The sequence below is a fragment of the Plasmodium vinckei genome (genome assembly GCF_900681995.1).
Source record: "Plasmodium vinckei vinckei genome assembly, chromosome: PVVCY_14".
NCBI lineage: Eukaryota > Apicomplexa > Aconoidasida > Haemosporida > Plasmodiidae > Plasmodium > Plasmodium vinckei.
Genome location: NC_051306.1, coordinates 2,231,267 through 2,252,000, shown reverse-complemented (window position 1 = coordinate 2,252,000; position 20,734 = coordinate 2,231,267). Strand labels below are relative to the sequence as shown.

Below are 20,734 nucleotides of genomic sequence, written 5' to 3'. Positions count from 1 at the left end.
AAAACACCATCCTTAAACTAATTAATGAATAATTTTTTAATTTATTTAATTTTGTACAATTTACAAGTAGCATAATATTGTCTACATATATATTAACATGCATATAGAAATGTTATCTATCATATATACACATACACATACACACACGCTTATGCATGTGGCTGACTTTTCTGAAACCCAATAAAACATTCTTTAAAGATAATCATAATGAACCGCCTTAAAATTTTTAAATATTTTTCAGACAAATATAAACAGAAAAATATTCCGGCTTCAGACGGATCCGATGAAATACTTATACAAAAAAAAAATCTTAAAAGCTATTTTAATTTCATAATTTCAAAAGCCAGAAAAAAAAATAAAAAAGATAATATCGAAGTTTCTAAAGGCTATAATAAAATAAACTCTCCCGAAAGTACAAAAGATACCCCATTTCAATCTGAAAAGGGATTGAAGAAAAGTAGCAGCATATGGAATAAATTTACAGTCAATAAAGATAGTAATAAAGATAGTACCAATATAAATGCAGATAAAACAGTAAATAAGATAAACAAACTACCTAGTGGAATTTTTAAAGAACCTCAAAAAGGTAGAAAATCTTTCTCATTAATTAAAAAAAATAGTCATGGTGATCGAACCAAATTACATAAAATTGGAAATGAGGATCATAAAAAAAAAGGTATCATTAAAGCACATCTTTTAAAACGAAAAAAGAAAAGAAACATGGAAATCATTATGCCAACTCCAAAACATACCAGTCATATACACAATAAAACTAGTGAAAAAAATGTGATACCTTCATCAAATAAAGAGATAAATAGTTCTAAAAATAAATTAAATAAAAATTTGCAAAAAAATGCTAGCACAAAACATACATGTAAAATGCAAATTAAAAAAGACAAACCAATAAATGTTGATAAAGATACATTTAGTAGAAATAAGCTAATATATAATAAATCCATTTCAAACAAAGATAAAAACATCCATATCAAAAAAAATAAAAAAATTGTTGAAAAAAAACGGGTTTTAAATAATATACAGTCTAAAACATCCGCACCTAAACAAAAAAGAATATCACAAATAGATCCACAAGATGACATGCTTATGCAATGCAGGTTAGTCATATGCCTATCTAGCTTTACAAATATTCGTGTCTACTTTTATAAAATATCACTATTACTTTTTTTTTTTTTCTTTCAAACAGAAATGATTTCATTCAGAACCTCAAAAATGATATGTGCAACAAAGACAATTTGAAAAATTATAACTTAAATATGAATAGTAATAATATTCATGTTCAACCTTTAAATTGTGATAATCTATATATCCATGATATGCATGAAAAATCAAAAAAAAAACGATCAAGTAAATTTATTCCATTATCAAATAAAAAAAAAAGACGGTTAAAACCAGATTGTTTTAATTTTTTAAAAGTTATTGGAAAAGGTTCCTATGGAAAAGTATTATTAGTTAAACATCTACGAACCAATAAATTGTATGCTATGAAAATATTAAGAAAAGAAAATATAATATCACAAAATCAATTAGAGCATACAAAAGTTGAAAAAAGTATATTAAAATCTGTTTCTCACCCATTTATAGTTAAAATGTATTATACTTTTCAAACCTCAAAAAAATTATATTTTATATTAGAATATTGTCCGGGTGGAGAATTATTTTTTCATTTATCAAAATTAAACAAATTTACAGAAGAAATAGCTAGATTTTATGTCTCGGAAATTATTATAGCTTTACAATATTTACATAAATTAAGTATTATATATAGAGATTTAAAACCTGAAAATGTTCTATTGGATAAATATGGTCATATTAGATTAACTGATTTTGGATTATCAAAGGAATGTATTAGTGATAACAATTCAGCAAAATCATTATGTGGAACTCCGGAATATTTATCTCCTGAAATTATACAACAAACGGGACATGGTAAATCCGCAGATTGGTGGAGCTTAGGTGTAATGTTATATGAAATGGTGAATGGGAAATTACCATTTAATGGAAAATCTAGAGATGTCTTATTTGAAAATATTAAATATAAAAAAATAAAAATTTCTAATAAATTATCACCAGAAATTGGTGATTTATTAAAAAAATTATTACAAAAAAATCCACGAAAAAGGTTAGGATCAGGTATAACGGATGCAGAAGAAATAAAAAAACACCCTTTCTTTAAAAACATTAATTGGGGTGATGTTAGTTCTAAAAAAATATCACCTCCATTTAAACCTGTTTTATTTAACATAACCGATTTAAGATATTTTGATGACGAATTTTTATGTATGTCTCTTAGACACTCAGACAAGTTTGACTCACACTCTTTTGATTTTCATCCCCAAAATGCGCTATTTAGGGATTTTAGTTACAACTATAATGACAATTAATGTGAAAATAGCTAGAAATAAAATATTTCATATGCAAATGGCTAGAAATAAAATATTTTATATGCAAAATAGCTAGTAGCTAGCCATATATTCTGTCTAAAATTATAAAAAAAAATATTTTTTTTTGTAAATAATATGAATATTCATACGCTTTAACATTTATTTATTTTTTCATCCTTTTTTGTCATATTTTTACATGTGAGTATTCTTTTTATTAATTTATTATATGCCAATTTTTTGTTTCACTCCATATTTTGGATATATGCATATACCCACACATTTCTATGTTATGGCTAAAAGCCTATGAAGTTAATATGATTATTTATTTGATTTAATATTTTTAATTAACTTACTCATTTTTAATGTTTGAAATATGTTTCATTTATTTTTTTACACTATCCTTGTTCACAATAAAAAATACAACTTTAAATGTTCTTTTCAATCTTACCTCTTTAGCTTTTACCTTATTTATATTTTTTAAATAATTCACAATAATTAAATTATATATAATCCTATACATTTTTTTAGTACATACAACTATGAATATTCGGGTGTGTTGTAATTAGGTATCTTTACAAAACAACTGTAATATATAGATCGGGACAAACTAAAATGGTTTTCAAATAGACGGTATTATAATATTTAAAAAAATGTTTCTACTGATTTTAAATTATATAAATATATTCTTTTATTTCAAACATATAAATTGAAAGTCTAAATTATTAAAAAAAAAATTGAAAAAGAAAAAGCAACTAACACATATGTTATGGTGTTTTCAAAAAATAAAGTAACAAAAATAAAAAAAAATAACTTATTTATATAGTATAATGAAAAAAATATAAACATTAAATAAATTAATAAATATATTAATAAAAAACAAGTATAAGAATGGATAAATATAATAATTTAATGAAATAAAAATTAATAATATTTTCCAATAAGCTCAATGACCTCGTCCATATTATTATTTTTTATTGAACCACTACATAATTCCTGTAAAACGTAAAATATTATAAAATATTAATTGTTAAATGAATAAATAGTTACATTAGTATACATATAAATAAGTGTAACAAGCATGTTCATGTATTATACAATCGAATTATATATTAAGCATATGCTTTTGGGACATTTTTATTATTTTATCCTATTATATGTTTGTATTACCACATGGATTGGAGCCCTTTCAAATCTAAAGAATTCTGAATTGACCCCAAGGAAGCATTCCGATTCGTCATTGATATCATCCTCAAGAGAGTTGTATTTAGACATTTTCAAAATTTCACTAAAAATATAAAAAGTTAATGCATAGAAAAATGAATAACCAAACTAGTATAAAACTACTAACTAATTTACTATTTTTTTAATGTTTTACATTTCTCTTTCTAAATCCTCTTTAATGACTTTCTTTGGGCGTGAATTACATAAATCCGTTTTGTTGCAAAAAATGATGATAGGAATTTGTCTTTTGACAATTGCCTTATTCATAAATAATTCCAACATGTTTCTGCGATAAAAAAAAAAATAAATTATAATGAATATTCTTTTTGTAAAAATTATTTCACATTCTTTAACAACAATTGTGTATATTTTTATATCACTATAATATGTATACATATTAATATATTATTACTCTGCGACATATTTGAGAGATTGCCTATCTGAACTGTCAAGGATATAAACAATTACATTTGTAATGTTTAGATATTTTTTAATACCAAAGGCTAACTTTGGATGACCAGGAAAATCAACAAATTGTATAAATTTGGATTTTTTAATATTTTTTAAAAATACAAAAGCAACATTTTCTTTCATTGATGGTACAGTCCTACACATTTTATCTGTTTTTAATTTAAAAAGGAAAGTGGTTTTACCACTTTCACATGGCCCTAATAATAATACAACATTATTTGTTTTGGATTTTTTAAAAAATATAGCAAATAAAATAAAAATTATATAAAAAATAAATAACAATGCTAATAATATACTCGTTACAAATAATACATTGTGAAATTCGTCTATATTTATTCCATATTTTTTGTTATAATCTTTTATTTTTCCAATAACTTCATTTAAAATTTTAACTGCGTTTTCCATTTTATGTCTATTAAAAAAAATCTATATGTTTGGTTTTTGGATTATGATACGGAAGGCTAGTTATACCTTTAGTAATTTTGTTAGTACTAACTTTATTATTATATAAAGGCAATTTTTCCGTTCTTAAACTATTTTATATTTTTTATACATGTTACATTTAAATTGTTATTACCCTTTCCATATCATCAATGTAAATTTTTTTTTTCAATATGTTTGTTAAAACTTATATCTTTGTATTTTGTACTTGTGTATATGTGTATTCCCTATCGATATATTATCTTAACAACTTGCTGCTTTTGCTTTTTCCTTGTTCTTGTTCTTTATTTTTTTTATGTTTTTGAACTGCTCATTAAATTAAATATGTTATATACTATCCACATCCAGATGATCACATAGTGCTTATATGGATGTATACAATTATTTTTACAAAAAAAATAAACAATAAAATATAAAAATTAATACATATATAATAGTTATATATTACTTTTGCCAATGAAATAATACCAGTAGTACCAATATTATTAAATTTACGCAATGTATATAAAAAATGTTCCTTTAAAAAATAATACAAAAAATAAAATAAAAATAAGCAAATAAAATAAAACAAAATGATAGTAAGTTCATTATTATACAATTTTCCATATCCATTTAAATTATATTTTTATTTTTTACATATTGTTCTTTGGAAATATAATTACAAACTATCTAAAATGGCTTATTAAAATAAATTAAATAAAACACACTAAAATAAATAATACAAAGAACTAAGATGATATTAAAGAAAAAAGCATACTACAAAAAATTGCTTATATACACATATTTTACATGTGTAAAGTTTATAATAAAATATAAAAATAATAAACTATCCTTATATAATATTTTATTCCCCAATTTCTCAATAACCATGTGCTTAAACCCAACCATTTTTATTTTATTTTTTTCACCTCCATTTCTTATGAAATATGACAATAATAATAAACAAAATCAAAGAAAGATGATTATAATTTTGTCTTTAAAAAATATTTATTATTTATATATATCAAAATAGTGGTAATAACTTAAAAAAATTAATTTGGTCTTAAAAAATTATTTTTGTTCATATATATTACACCATTTTTGTGTGCATAAGAAATTGTTGAAAACATAATCTCCCAAAATGAGAGGCATTCAAAATGAATAATAATTCATATACATTTCAATACATATAACATATATTATTCATGAGTTTGATACTATGTATACACATAAAAAATAATACTACATTTCTAAATGCATGTATAATTAACTTGTGTGTATAGAAAAATAAATAGGCTACATTTTAATCCACGATATTTTGTCATCAACCAACCCTCGTTTAACTATGTTACTTTTCCAATGTGTATTTTTTAAACCAATAGTTTTAATTGAAATTAGAGATGGAGTAAATTTAATTAATATATAATTATCTTTGTAATCGTCTGGTATAAGATAAGCCCATTTATTTGTCCATACAATATTTTTGATATTTTCATTTTCTATTATTGTTCCATTACCTGTTAAGGTAGCATATACATTTTTTTTATCATCACTATATAATATACTTATATTATTATTTTTATTTTTTAAAAAATTATGTATATCACTATTTTTGGATATACAAAAATATAAATAATTTAAAGGTAGTTCAGTTGATGATTTTACTCCCATAGCCTTTTGAATAATCGGGGTATTTAATGATTGTATGAGACTTTCAATAGTTCCTTTATTGTCTTCTGTTTCATTATTTGGTAATTTCGACATTTCACTATCCTGAAAATGACCATTTGCTAATGGCTTTTCTTCGGATTCCTTTTTCTCACTCGTCATAAGAGTAACAGTATTACGCTCCTTGTTATTTATTCCTTGTTCATAATTTATTTCTGAATTTTCTGGATATAATGGATCAATAAAAAAGGTATTAATTTCATTATTATTGGAATATAGACAATAACATTTGGGATTAACTTCTATCAATTTTATTGTCTCATTTATAATATCATCAGATGTTTCAAATGAATAGTTTAATTCTGCTAATTTTACTTCTTCAATATATTTAAATAAATACATTAATCCTATTATTGGTATACTTTGAAATGCTATAAATATAAATAATCTTTTTATTTTTCCTCTACTTTTATTATTATTTCCATAATTGTTTTCTACAGTATTTTGGCTTGAAGGTTCCACTTTTTTATGTTTTGTAAGTACTGAATAATCGTCTTGTTTTAATATTTCCTCAATTTCATTTTTAATTATATCATTTTTATCATTTTTAAAAAAAAAAAAATCTCTCTTTTGTATTTTAAATTCATTTACCTTTATATTACCATAACTTATTAAAAAAAAATTGTTCTTTATTCTATGCCGACTAATACATATTAATTTTTTATATATACTATTCATTGTGGTGTATTTTTTTTTTGTGTGTGTGAATTTTTCTCAACTATTTTATTCTTGCTGGTCACCTCTTTTACATTATCATGATAAAAAGCGATTTTTTTTTTATTGATTTAATATTCCATATGTTCATGTCATAAAGTAAAAACTATACATGTGTACTTTGCATATATCTTGATTAATTAATTTGTTTACTGTTTTTATCACAAACATTTATGAAAGTTCTCGTATATAATCCTTTGAAAAATTGTAATACTTTGTCTGAATTGAGAAATATACAAATGAATACAATAAAACAAATATGAACAAGGAATGTAAAATTGGTATTCTACATGCACAGCAATATGCATATAGCTATGTGTGCATATGCTGAGAAAACCTATATGGTAAGCTTATTTTTATGTTTCATAAAAACTAAACAAATATAAAGGAAATGGCTATTCATGCAAAGAGAATATTATGCCAATGACTGGCCAACCCATAAATGATATCACATATATTATTCTCTTGATGAATAATACAAAATTTGATAGAATATTTCAAAAAAAAAAAAAAAAATTATTTCAAGCTAATTAATCTGCCAAAAAATATTGCAGGGTCATAAAAAAAAAAACATAAATGTAACGGCAAAAGTAAACACATTACTCTCTTATAATTTAAATTTACATTGTTACAATTAAATAATTGAACAAATATTCTAAATTTTGTTTACAAAAAAAAGTTAAATTAAATATAAATAAAATCGAATTAAAATATGAAAATATAAAATTATGATTAAAAAAAATAAATAAAATACAAAATTAACATTTATATTTCAATGTAGGAAGAATATATTGTGAATGCATTATCACTACAAAAATAATATAGGCACATTCCTACGGTGTTATTTCACCATTTTATTAGGAAAAATAATTTTCACATTTATACTATATGATGATGGAATTAATTTTTTCTTCGTTTTATATTTTTTTACAAAAAAGGGACATAAAATTGAGGGAATATGAAAATAATAGCGATAACATTAGAATATATATGAATTTTTGCTATACTTTTGTCGTAGCCTAAACTTATATATATGCTAATCTATCTTTCAACTCTTTTTCTTTTAACATTTCGTATCTTTTTTGTTCAAAACCATTTCCTCTTATTACACCATCCCATCTATATCCTGCTAAAATATTAAATCTATTGTATGGAGATTGATACCTGCATTTTGCTTTTTGGTTTTCCTGATTTGATTGTACTAAATATTTATTCATTGGATCTTCTTTTCTTATATCTTGTTTTAATTTTTGATCATAATCACTATCATAATCATAATTTATTATATTCTTTTTATTTACTATTTTTTTATTTTCCTCCATTATTTTTTCTCGCATTTCTTTTTGTACTAACCCACTTCCCCATTCTAATTTTACTTTTTGATCATCATTATACTTTTTACCTTTTCGATTTCTTTTATTTCTTTCATTTTTATCGTTTCCTTTTATTTTATCTACCCCATGTCGATATCCTGGTTTTTCATTTTTAATATTTTTAATCCATTCATCTCTTGAAATTATTTTACCATCTTTGTCTCTATAAATTGTATTAGGATTTTTATCAGAATTTTTTACTACTTCATTTTCTTCTTCATTGCTTATTTTATTTGATACGTCAGATGAATATTCATTATTATTCGAATCGTTTCCTTCTGGTTGGCTATCCATACTAGTTGCCCTTTTCACTTCCTTCCTTGGTAGTGAAACGTCTGAGCTGCTACTTCGATCTTTTCCTTTTCTTCTTGGTAGTGAAACATCTGAACTACTATCTTGTTCCTTTCCTTTTCTTCTTGGTAGTGAAACATCTGAACTACTATCTTGTTCCTTTCCTTTTCTTCTTGGTAGTGAAACATCTGAACTACTATCTTGTTCCTTTCCTTTTCTTCTTGGTAGTGAAACATCTGAACTACTATCTTGTTCCTTTCCTCTTCTTCTTGGTAGTGAAACATCGGAACTACTATCTTGTTCCTTTCCTCTTCTTGGTAGTGAAACATCGGAACTGCTATCCCGGGTGTTACTACGTTTTCGCCTTCGGTATGTTTCTTCCGAGCTTGTTCGATTATTTTTGTTATAATTTTTATCACTATCTAATGAAGCTTTTGAGATATGCCTCACATCCGTATTTTTAGATTTGTGATTAGAATTTTTTTCATCAATATCATTGTATTGGCTTTGTTTCGCCTGTTTAGCAATATGTCCTTTTTTTATTAGACTTTTTAAACTCCATTCTTTTTTTTTTTCTTTTTTTTTTTTCTTTTTTTTTTCGTGAATTTTATCAACATCGTTAAAAGGAGTATCGGGTGATATATCATTGTTTAAAGATTGTAAAATTTTTTTTTTATTTTCACGAGATAAATCTAATATATCCATGCCATCATTTTGCATAATAGTTATAGGTACATCTGAACTTGAATCTGATTCAATAAAATTATATTCATCTAAATTATTATTTTTTATATTCTTTTTATTAAATCTTTCATTTTCATCATCACTATCATGGATTTTTATTTTTCCTTTTTTATTTTTTTTTTTCTTTTTTTCTACATCAGTTTTTAAATATTTGTTCCGTAAGTATTCCTCCATTTTGTTAAATTACCCTTGTATATCCCCATACACACATATATATACAAATATATGGGCATGTATATTATACTAATTGATAATGTGTCAATTTATCCTATGTACTATTATATTCTATCATATTTAAGCAGCATACCTATTTATATTACTTGGGTTATGTTTCATTCTAAGACGGCTATACAAAAGGTACACATATTTTCCGATAAATTTTTATTCATCCATATAAACATATGATATATATAATATATTTGCTTTTCAATATAAATTGTAATTTCTTTCGTTTGACAAATAATTTTGGAAAATTAGATTTTTTAAAGGAAAAAAAATATACATGAAAAAAGCATTTCTCTCTGTTTGTATACTAATCCTTCAAGCTTATGTTTGATCAATTTTTTTAAATACTAAAAAATATATATGTTTTGTTATTTATTTTATTTCCTATTTTTTTGTCAATTTCATTCTTAATAAATATATTTTTTTTTTGGCTCTTTAAAGTTTGATAGATATTCTCCATTCCGTTTTTTTATTTTATAAATGATTATATATACATATAATGCACATTTTTGTTATGTTTATTTATTTTATTATTTTTTTTTTTGAAAAAATATTTCATAGTTTTCCATTTTATCATATAATCTGCAGCCCTCCAATTATAGTTTACATATATATTTCTTTCCATCACTTTTGTTTTTTTCATTTTTTTTTATTACCATCTGTTTTTTGAATTTACAAACATTCATTCCATAACCATGTTCATGTAAATAATAAATTCAAAATGCATATGCCCATATACGGAATAGAATAAAACACTATACTATCCCCCAAGAATTGGATAAATATACGACATAAACGAAGAGCAAAATAAAATGTGATAATACTTGCTTTATATTTGTATTCATATTTTTTTTAAAAGTTATGCATATTTTATCCAACATCATTACCTTATAATTTAACATAAAGACGGGAAACAATTAATAGATCTAATCCCTGAGCAACTACTGCCATATCATCATTACTAATATATACATATGTATTGAGATAATTAGAAAGTTGATTTATGGATCCACACTTTTTGTAAGCATATAAATATTAAAATATAAGTTGAAGATAAATGAGAATGTGTTTATTCAACTAATTTATTACTTATGCGAATTTACAAATGGAAGGCCAAAAAATAAAGATAAAGAATGAAAGAAAAAATTGTAAGTATAATAAACAAAGAATGTGAGCACAGAGTACATAAATTATTGCAACATGTTGTGTACCGACACATTGGTTCCTTTAACTATCAAACTTGTCGTTATTCTAATTCCAAATTAAAATATGAAAAAAATACAAAATTTAAAGACGAACTATATAAATATCATCATGAACCATATATAGATAATGCAAATTCAAGACCATCTTTATATTTGAAAGATGATGAAGAGAATATCCTTTATGATAAAAAATTAAAAAAAAATTTTCCTTTTATTTATAGTAATCAAGTAAAAAATATAGACGAAATAAAACAATCATCATTAACTTTAGTCAATATAAAGAATAATAAAAATGAATCTTTTGGTGTTGCTACATTTAATCCATATTCTTTAATTACTGCAAGAATAATAAGTACCAATCCTTTGTTTACTATTAATATTCATTTTTTTATTGAACGGATAAAACAAAGTTTATTATGGAGATCAAAAATAATAAATGGTGAGCTAGCTTTAAAAAAAAAACCTGATCAAACCGTGCCAATAAATAATACTGCATCATATCAAGTCTTGCCAATAAATAATAGTGAACCAAATCAAACCTTACAAATGGACAAAGAAGATAACACACACACTCTTACTTCTCAACCCTTTTACCCACAATTAAATAGTAATAATTGTTATAGACTTATTAATAGTGAAGGTGATCATATTCCAGGACTTATAATAGATAGATATGATGATATAATTAGTATACAGCATTTAACATTAGGATGCGAAATGATGGCTTGTAATATTAATGATGCAATTATTGAATTATTAAATCCAAAAGCTATTATATTTAGAAATGATAATAAAGAACGATTAAATGAAAAATTAGAAATATATAAAAAAGTTATTTATGGAAAAATTTCTGAACAAGTCATATTAAATGAAAATGGATGTTTTTTTTTAATTGATCTTATTAATTCTCCAAATACTGGATGGTTTTTTAATAGAAAACATTTAAGAAATATTATATCCAATTATGCTTATCAAAAAAATGTTCTTGATTTATTTTCTTACGTTGGCTCCTTTGGTATTCAATGCCTTAAAAATGGAAAAGCGATGCATGTCACGTGTGTAGAAAAAGATAAAAATTTTGTTCACCTAGCTAAACAATCAGCTATTATAAATAATATTCCACAACCTTCTATACAAAATAATGAACAAAGTAATATCGAATTCATATGTCTAGACGCTATAACATTCTTAAAAAATTGTAACAAACTATTTGATATAATTATTTTGGATCCTCCTAATCTTATCCCAAAATCGAAATTTATTGAATCAGGCACAAAAAAGTATATCGATTTAATTAACTTAGCACAAAATTATGTTACACCAAACGGATTAATACTTATTATTTTTACAACAAAATTACTTTCCTATCAAAATTATATCAACATTATTAACACATCATTTCATCAAACTAAAAAAAGTGCTAAAATTGTTGGACAAGGTCGTGCTTCCCCTGATCACCCTGCTAATTTATCCTTATATCAATTTTCTGATTTTTATTGGTTTTTATTACAAGTTGGTTTTTAAAATTAGAAAAATAAATAAATTGATATTCATATACCAAACAAATTTTATCATACAATTCTTTTGACTACAAAACATATAATTAATTTCTAAAGAAGCTATAACATTTTATTATTACTTTTGTTAATTCACATTTTATTCTATTTGTTTTATTACCCCATATATACACATTAATTAATTTATGAGCATAAAAATGTTTATACACCCCCTATTCATTCTTTTTAATTCGTATACCTTTACCTATGTTTGACTGTTTATAAAATTAAAAATTAAATCAAATATGTGCATATATTATGCATTATTTTTTATTATATTTTGTGAATATTCACTTTTTTTTAATACTAATAAATGGCTACTATATATTTATGCCTATAATTTAAAAAAAACATACCACCTTTTTAATGAGTTAGTATATTATTATACCAAAATAAACATGCCAATAGGCTCAAAATAACAATTAAAATCGTTTAATAAAATATCCACAAATCCACATTTGTGCATATAAATTGTGCATATAATTATCATTCTTTATATAGAATAGCATGCACACAACGACGTTCTCAAATATTTATACAGTGAAAAAAAGCAGATTGAATTATTCCATAAAATGTAACAATATTATAAATAGGCATATTTTTATGGAAAACAAAATGATAATAAAATAAATCATAGAAATCATAATTAAAATGCGGGAATCAAGAAATATATATACATATGTGCGTATACACATATTAAATCATAATTGCATAAAGTGTAAAAATATAGACTATAAAATTTATTGCAATATATCCTCGCAAAATAATTTATAATCGATTTTGTCGTCATCTGAAAATGCATTAAGTGCATTCATTGCTTCTTCCTCAGTTAAAGCATCTCCCCATGTAACTAAAATATTTTTCATTTGGTTTTTGGTTAAGAAACCAGTTGTATTGGTATCAAAATGTGCAAACATTTTAATTAATTGCTCGGCATTATCTTTATCATGAATTGACATAGATAAATATTCTAAATATTGATCAAATGTTAAATTCTCTCCATATAATTCTCTAATTTTTTCTTCATCCTTACTTGATGGAGCTAAACCTAATTTTCGAGCATTGTAAGAAGCATCTGCTATGCTTATTTTACCACCGACGCATTTTTCATCAAAATATTTTTTTCTGTCATCTTTATCAACTTTTTCATCTAATTCTTCAAATCCATGTTCGGATTCTTCTGATTCCTCAATTTCATCATAAGTATCGTCTCTTGATATTTGTTTTACTACTGGTTCGGGTTTCCATTCAAAACCGGGTCCCCACATAAAATAACTTAATTCATTATCATATGGGCCTATTGTTGATTTTGGGTCAGGTAAATCAAAATAACAAGTATAGCATTGTTGTTCCATTTTTGCGAAATATATTTTTTTTAATTAAAAGAAAGGTAAAAAACAAATAAAATATAAAGTACCAAAAAAAGAACAATAAAAAACAAAAAAAAACAAAAAAAAAACAAAAAAAAACAAAAAAAAACAACGTTTAACAACTATCGTTAAATAAAAAATATTAGTTCTTAAAACAACGTCTTTAATAATAGAAATGTATACACTTTAATTTTACATAATTTATAAATAATTAAAAACAAAATATTTTTTTAATTTCATAAATAAAAAAAAAATAAAACTAAATTAAATTAAGAACCTTATTTAAGAAGACACTTTAATTTGAAAAAAGTGAAATTGTGTGTATACGTTTATTTTTTCACATATATATAATTGTGTATATATTTAATTTTTTTTTTTTTTTTTTTAGGTATGGGAGAGGTTATTATATATATATAGAAAGTCTCCAATGGTGTTTTATATAGCTATAAATTTTTTATTTTAAGAAAAAAAATATATAAATAAGCACACACAATTTATTGCGTGTGTATAAAATATATAATTTTTTTTAATAAATATTATTGTTTGTTCATAATTTATTGGAAATATAGCACCTAAAATATGTGTGCAAAAATTAGTGAGCTATTTTCTTTAAGCAAATATGGAAATTAAATAATAAAAAAAAAGCGAAACAAATTCATATATTAATATTATTTTTTTTAGTTACTACAAAATATATATAGTTACATGACAATTTTAATTTAACATTTCTACACATATATAGTAATAAGAAAAAAGCTAAATATAATACAATATATAGTATTATTTTTCATATTTCTTAATGTAGAAAACATTAATTTTTTTCTTTTTTCTTTCTAATATAATGCTAATTTTTATCTATTTTAAAATGTATATACTGTTAATTTATGAGTTATATGTAGACAATAATTTATGATGTCATTATAGCTAATAGTAATATTCAAATAAAAAAAAAAAATCTTATTTTTTCTGTATGTTCATAATTTTTACTAACCAAATATTGTTGCCATGTTTTATTTTTTTTATTATGGTACTAAAAAGGAAATTATATCTTAACCTTGTAACACTATAATTATGTTTTCGCACAAAAATGCATAAAAAATGAGGTAAAGGAAAATCCTAAAAAATTATGAGGATACTATATAAGTATAATATCACAAAATATACAGTAATAATGGAAAAATTAAAGAAAAACTTAATGGAAAATTGCATAATTATTAAGAATTAAAATATAATTGGGTAATATATATGCCCGTCCTTTTTACACATGTATATACTCCTTAATTATAAGCAACAAGTACTGTATTATTTTTGTATAATATTTTATCTATATATTTCTTATATTTTCAAATTAACACATTATGACAAAGAAAAATAAGTATAGATATATACTGAACATGATATACAGAATTATTATACTACTATCAAACCAATCTCTTCTTTATGCATAATTAAAAAAAAAGAAAGAGTTTCCACATATAAGAAACATTTTTTTATAAAATATTACTACTATTCACATATATTAGACATATTATATCTATAAATTATTAACATAATTTAAGGTATATCAAATATACACACTATATTGGTATTTTTTTTCATTGATTTATTCTACTTTGCTATATTTATAAGATTGTGAATAAATTCGATTATTTGTCTTCTCTACATTAAAGATTTATTTTTTTTTATAACAACTATTAAATTTTTTGTGTGAAATAAGTTTCTTTTTAATATATCATAGTAACATTTCACGTATATGCAATACAGTCCAATATATATAACAACCATTTAAATGAATATAATATTTCTAATAAATATAAAAAAATTATCATTTTCTAAAGTAAAAAAAATCACATATAGCCATACATACAAATATATAATTATGAATTCATGAATAAAATGATTAAAATAAAAAAAAATTATATGGTAAATCAAAAGGCATATCTATATTTGCCTTTAAAAAGGAAGGAAATGAATTCCAAATAAATAATATGCAAATACATATTTGGAAAAAACATTCAAACTTGTATAAATCATTTTTTTGATATATGCAGAAAAGATATTAAAAACAACACAAAAAAAAAATAACGAAACATACCAAAAAAATAATGTATATAAGTGTGCAACATATTTTTAAAGAATTTGCCATATGATACAAAATGGGATATCCTTTTATTTTCCATTTGTTTACAATTTAAAATTAAATAAACAAAAAAAAAATGGAAAATGAATTATGCAAACTTGGTAATATACTTAAAAAAAAGTGAAAATTGGTATGGTGGGACATTATTGAGATATTTCTTGTTGTTTCATGTATAAACTTTAATCACATATCAATTATTTTTAAGCATTAATATAATTAAAAATAATATAGCTGAAGATAAGGTAGAATTATTTGATTTACAAATAACCTTTATTTTTTTTTTCGTCACTTCAATTCCTACAAGTACAAAATAATTTTCCATAGCACTGGAATTGTCCGAATAGCACCCGCACAAACAAATTTTGTCTTCTATATAACACACATTTAATGCTTCTCCCTAAAAAAATGAAAAAAAATAAATTAAATGAGATATAAGGCATATACACAGAGTGTATGGAAATATCCTCAACTTAATTTTAACAATATTTAATGTCTTACCAAGCATGCTTTTTCTATTAATGCATCATTATTCATATTATCATCATTAGTAATAGTTTTTTCTTCTTTATTTGCATTAAAATTTTCATTGTTCCAAAATTTGTCAAAAACATCTCGTGGTATTTTGGTTTTTTTCATAAATTTATTTATTGCTATGGGCAATCTGATTTCGATATTCTTTCTTAACATATCTTGCATTCTACAAAAAATTTAACAATGCATAAGCATATTATTATATATTCACACATACACAATATAACCGCAAAAAAGTACAAACATGCTTTACCTGTATGATATTTTAATTAATGGAAATCCGTTGTATACTCGCGAACATTTTACAGCCATTTCCTGATTTCGAAAAAAAAAAAAAAAAAAAAAAAAAAAAAAGTGTGCAATATTAGCTAGCTACTAATAGCTTACTAAAAAAGTAATAACACACATAACAATCATATAAATATATATACAGAAATAATTTTATTTTTTGAAAAAATATACTAACATAGCATTTAGTAGAATATGCTGATAACAATTTTTCATATGACGCAAATTTAAATTTCAAAGGAAATAAAATTTTATTGGATATTTGCATGTCTAAATCATAAAAATTAATTTGACGTTTATTTTTGAAAAAAAATTTGATAAGCCCCTTTACATCGTAGTAGCTTTGATCAATGAATATCTGTAAGTTGAAAAAAAAAAAATTTGAAAATGTTATACTCAATGTGTGTGCATATTTATGGAGAATAAATTATTTATGCTTATAACTATACCTCTAAACTGTCATCCGAATATAACAAAGATTTATTTTTTAAAATTGCTTCTTGTACATTAAATATATTATCATATTGTGTAAAATATTTATTAAAATAACTTATGTTGCTATTATTGTTTGATGTTGGTGATATATTTTGTTTTTTCTTAGGGTCATAACTTATTATATCTTCTTTATTATTACCATATGAGTCATTATTTAAATTATTATAATTGTTTGTTATAACTTTATTAGAAGAAATATTTTGTTTATTTCCACTTTTTGAATCGATATATTTATTCATTCCTAATAAGTCTCCATATGTATGTTCTTTAAACTCATTTTCTTTATCTTGCAAAAATTTATTATAATTTACATAATCTTCTTTAGTTTCATAAAAATTACTTTTTTTTATTATACAGTTCCATACATTTTCATTTCCGTTATTTCCTCCATCTTTAAATTCTTTCAACTTATCCCATTCATCTACACTGTTTATATCAAACTCATTTTTTAATCCATTAAAATTGTTTGCTATTTTATTTTCCGCATTCTTTGATCTATCACTTCCAGGTCCTCCTTCTTTACCAATTGCACCTAAAAATGGTGAAATATGTTTACATATGTAAATATGCACATATATGAATAGATATATATATATGTTCCAATTAAATAATGAAAAAAATTACCATTACTTTCATGGAACTCCTTTATATTATTATTTGCCATATCAAATGAAACTGTTTTGTTTGTCTCTATTTTTTTTTTGGAATCATTTTTTGTTAGATTTTGTTTTTTTCCATTATTATTTTTGATGTCTGATATATTACTATTGCTTTTATTCAAATTAGATTGATTCAATGAGCTTGTGAAACTAAAATTATTCGATCCATCTAAACTTCCTTTAAATTTAGGTTTCTCCTTTTCGTTACCCCAATCTGTAAAGCAACAAAAATATAATTGAAAATTATTTCCATTATTATTTTTTATATTATAAAAATTTCTTGACTTGTTTAAAAATTATCTCTATTTATTTTTGCAAATTTAAGTGCATTACCAAAATTGATGTTTGGATTTGATTTTATGTCTACGCTTGAAAAGTATGATTCAAGTCGTATACTTAAATTCTCATCTTCAATTTCCTATAAATGAATAGGCACACAAGTATAAATATGATTAACCAAAATTGTGATAACCTTTTACTTTTACTGCATGTATGATTATATTTTTTTTTTGACATACATCAATAGTTTCACAATAAACCGTATAGAATCCGTTATACAAAAAGTTAATAACCGTATCTTTAGCTTTGCTAATTAATCTGGTAAAAAAATAATGGAAATTTTATAAATTGTTTGTGCTTGAATATACTCATCATGTATACAATATATATAACTGGCTTATCACGTTAAAACTATTTATGGATTTTTCAAAATAAAACTACCTTATGTATTCAGAATGTAAATCATTTATTTTTGTGTTGTCTATAAATTCTTGATCTAAAACATCTAATAATTTGTTTTTTAATTTTTTTATATCTACAAAATAAAAAATGAAAGACATATTTAGTATACTTTAATATAGCATTATTATCAAGCATGTGGTGTGGTATTGAAAAACTTTAAAATGATTAATCAAAAAAAAAAAAAGTTGAAATTACGATGGAATTGCTAACCATTTAATAATTCTGTGTTAAAAAAATCATCATGATCCAATAAATCGATTTTATTATCTCTGATTTTTTTAAATATATTATCAATATATTTATCTTCTTTTGGATTTTTTATTATATTTATAAGTTGAATAGTTTTAAATAAATATTTTGCTTCTAATACTAAAGCAGATATATCTTCATATGCTTCTTTACCAAAATAGGATAAAGACTTTTTTGTATTTATACCTTCTTTATCTCTTTTTAAAATTTTATATGCATATTCAACTATTTCACTATTAACCAGTTCCTGAATACTTTTAGGTTCGATAACTAGGGATAGGCTAACCGCCTGCAAAAAAAATAAATAAGTGAAAATATAATAATGTCATTGAAAAAGGGGGATAATGTTACTACAGTTACTATTTTATAATTCAAAGGGGTTGATAACAAATTGGATGTACATTATCTGTTATTTAGTTGTGAGATGTTTTCTGGTTTTCTTTAATGTATATACCCCATGCATATTAGTGATTAATGGACAAATGATTTAAATAAATTTCGATTGTTTACTTACCTTGAGTGATGTTATTCTTGAATTGATAGAACAATTGATATCCCCTAAATTTATATAACAAAAGTTGTATAATTCTTCGATTTTTTTATAAGTAATTAAGTGGTTCTTTAATTCTTTGAAATATAGATGAAGATATTCTGTTGATTCAGTACATGTTTTAAATAATAATTTATCTTCATCCGATCCAGCATTTTGCTGTTTTTTTTTATATACCCCCATTATATGATATACATAATAAAAATATTATACTCTTTATATATCTCACTATTTTTTTTTTATGTTCTTCTTTTCTGTTACTTTATTTGTTTCATCATTAAATCATTTGGTTGTTCAACCAATCATTTGTTTTGTTTTTTTTTATTTTATTTACTATTATTATTGTTAATCTTCTTTCCTTTTTTTATTTATTTTATTATTATTTTTTTTTTCTACAATTATAACAAAATTTTTTATACCAATCTAAATAATATTTTTTTTTTATACATAAGTATAAATATTGCACTTGTTTGGATATTTACAAAATTATGAAAAAGTATAAAAATATGGATAATATTTTTTTTTGATGTTAATATATATACATAAATATTATTTTTTTAAATAAATTTTCCAATATTATATATATTGACGATTACAACATATTTGTTATATTTTCCATAAATTTACTTTTGGAAATTATATCCATATCCATATATATATATATACATGTGTAACTATATTAGCTATGTAGTGATTATATATAAGGGGAAATAACCATATAATAATATATAATTAATATACTTACACATGTATATATATATTTCCCTTTCTACTATTGCTAAGCAATAATTTTGAACTTTAAAAATTTTATAATTTTATTTTATATTATTACAAAAAAATAGGTATAAATATATTATATAATATGTGTGGAAAATAGGTACTTTTTCAATATTAAATTATTTTTTATATAAAGAAAACAATAGTAATCATAAACTTAAATAAATAAGCATTTTTTTGTAAAGGAAATTAAAAGCTATCTATATAGTTATATTAATAAAGTAACATATGACTATATACAAAGAAAGGGAACAATAATACACACACTGTTTTTTTATTAAATAATGGTCTTTTTAATAAATCATATACTTATATATATGTAGCTAAAATATACTCATTAATCCTAGCGTAACATCAGACCGATATTTAGCATGTACGCATGTACTATCCTTTCGAAACAATTATTTCTTTTAATATATATCAAAAAATAAATTAAACAATGAAATAGTAATTTTATAACTTTAAAATAAAGACTTTATTCTTTTTCATTATTGTCTCTCCTTTATGGGGAAATAAAAAAAAAGATAGCGACAAAATGAGAGGTATAACATAATTTTTTATTTTTCTCTTTTTCTGGTAAATATAAA

The 20,734-nt window shown here is 22.7% G+C and overlaps 7 protein-coding genes across 7 annotated transcripts; 2 read left to right on the top strand and 5 right to left on the bottom strand.

Moving 5' to 3' along the window:
- Positions 1 to 207: 207 nt before the first annotated feature.
- On the top strand, positions 208 to 2,399 carry PVVCY_1406210 (rac-beta serine/threonine protein kinase, putative; the record flags this gene model as incomplete). The annotated part of the gene is made up of 2 exons (XM_008624413.1): positions 208 to 1,112; positions 1,202 to 2,399. 2 exons carry the CDS (start codon positions 208 to 210, stop codon positions 2,397 to 2,399), a joined length of 2,103 nt encoding a protein of 700 aa, XP_008622635.1.
- A 921-nt stretch (positions 2,400 to 3,320) lies between these two features.
- Positions 3,321 to 4,496, bottom strand: PVVCY_1406200 (signal recognition particle, beta subunit, putative; the record flags this gene model as incomplete). The annotated part of the gene is made up of 4 exons (XM_008624414.1): positions 3,321 to 3,392; positions 3,567 to 3,684; positions 3,775 to 3,906; positions 4,033 to 4,496. The coding sequence occupies 4 exons, from the start codon at positions 4,494 to 4,496 to the stop codon at positions 3,321 to 3,323; spliced, it is 786 nt and encodes a 261-aa protein (XP_008622636.1).
- Positions 4,497 to 5,807: 1,311 nt separating this feature from the next.
- PVVCY_1406190 (conserved Plasmodium protein, unknown function) lies at positions 5,808 to 6,917 on the bottom strand (the record flags this gene model as incomplete). Its single annotated transcript, XM_008624415.1, has 1 exon — positions 5,808 to 6,917. The coding sequence occupies one exon, from the start codon at positions 6,915 to 6,917 to the stop codon at positions 5,808 to 5,810; it is 1,110 nt and encodes a 369-aa protein (XP_008622637.1).
- A 1,061-nt stretch (positions 6,918 to 7,978) lies between these two features.
- On the bottom strand, positions 7,979 to 9,535 carry PVVCY_1406180 (pre-mRNA-splicing factor CWC26, putative; the record flags this gene model as incomplete). Its single annotated transcript, XM_037634915.1, has 1 exon — positions 7,979 to 9,535. One exon carries the CDS (start codon positions 9,533 to 9,535, stop codon positions 7,979 to 7,981), a length of 1,557 nt encoding a protein of 518 aa, XP_037490953.1.
- A 1,184-nt stretch (positions 9,536 to 10,719) lies between these two features.
- PVVCY_1406170 (conserved Plasmodium protein, unknown function) lies at positions 10,720 to 12,315 on the top strand (the record flags this gene model as incomplete). The annotated part of the gene is made up of 1 exon (XM_008624417.1): positions 10,720 to 12,315. One exon carries the CDS (start codon positions 10,720 to 10,722, stop codon positions 12,313 to 12,315), a length of 1,596 nt encoding a protein of 531 aa, XP_008622639.1.
- A 772-nt stretch (positions 12,316 to 13,087) lies between these two features.
- PVVCY_1406160 (myosin light chain 1, putative myosin A tail domain interacting protein MTIP, putative) lies at positions 13,088 to 13,702 on the bottom strand (the record flags this gene model as incomplete). Its single annotated transcript, XM_008624418.1, has 1 exon — positions 13,088 to 13,702. One exon carries the CDS (start codon positions 13,700 to 13,702, stop codon positions 13,088 to 13,090), a length of 615 nt encoding a protein of 204 aa, XP_008622640.1.
- A 2,345-nt stretch (positions 13,703 to 16,047) lies between these two features.
- Positions 16,048 to 19,553, bottom strand: PVVCY_1406150 (conserved Plasmodium protein, unknown function; the record flags this gene model as incomplete). The annotated part of the gene is made up of 11 exons (XM_008624419.1): positions 16,048 to 16,254; positions 16,356 to 16,554; positions 16,642 to 16,703; positions 16,855 to 17,034; positions 17,126 to 17,703; positions 17,796 to 18,044; positions 18,164 to 18,248; positions 18,349 to 18,427; positions 18,551 to 18,644; positions 18,782 to 19,109; positions 19,335 to 19,553. 11 exons carry the CDS (start codon positions 19,551 to 19,553, stop codon positions 16,048 to 16,050), a joined length of 2,280 nt encoding a protein of 759 aa, XP_008622641.1.
- Positions 19,554 to 20,734: the final 1,181 nt, after the last annotated feature.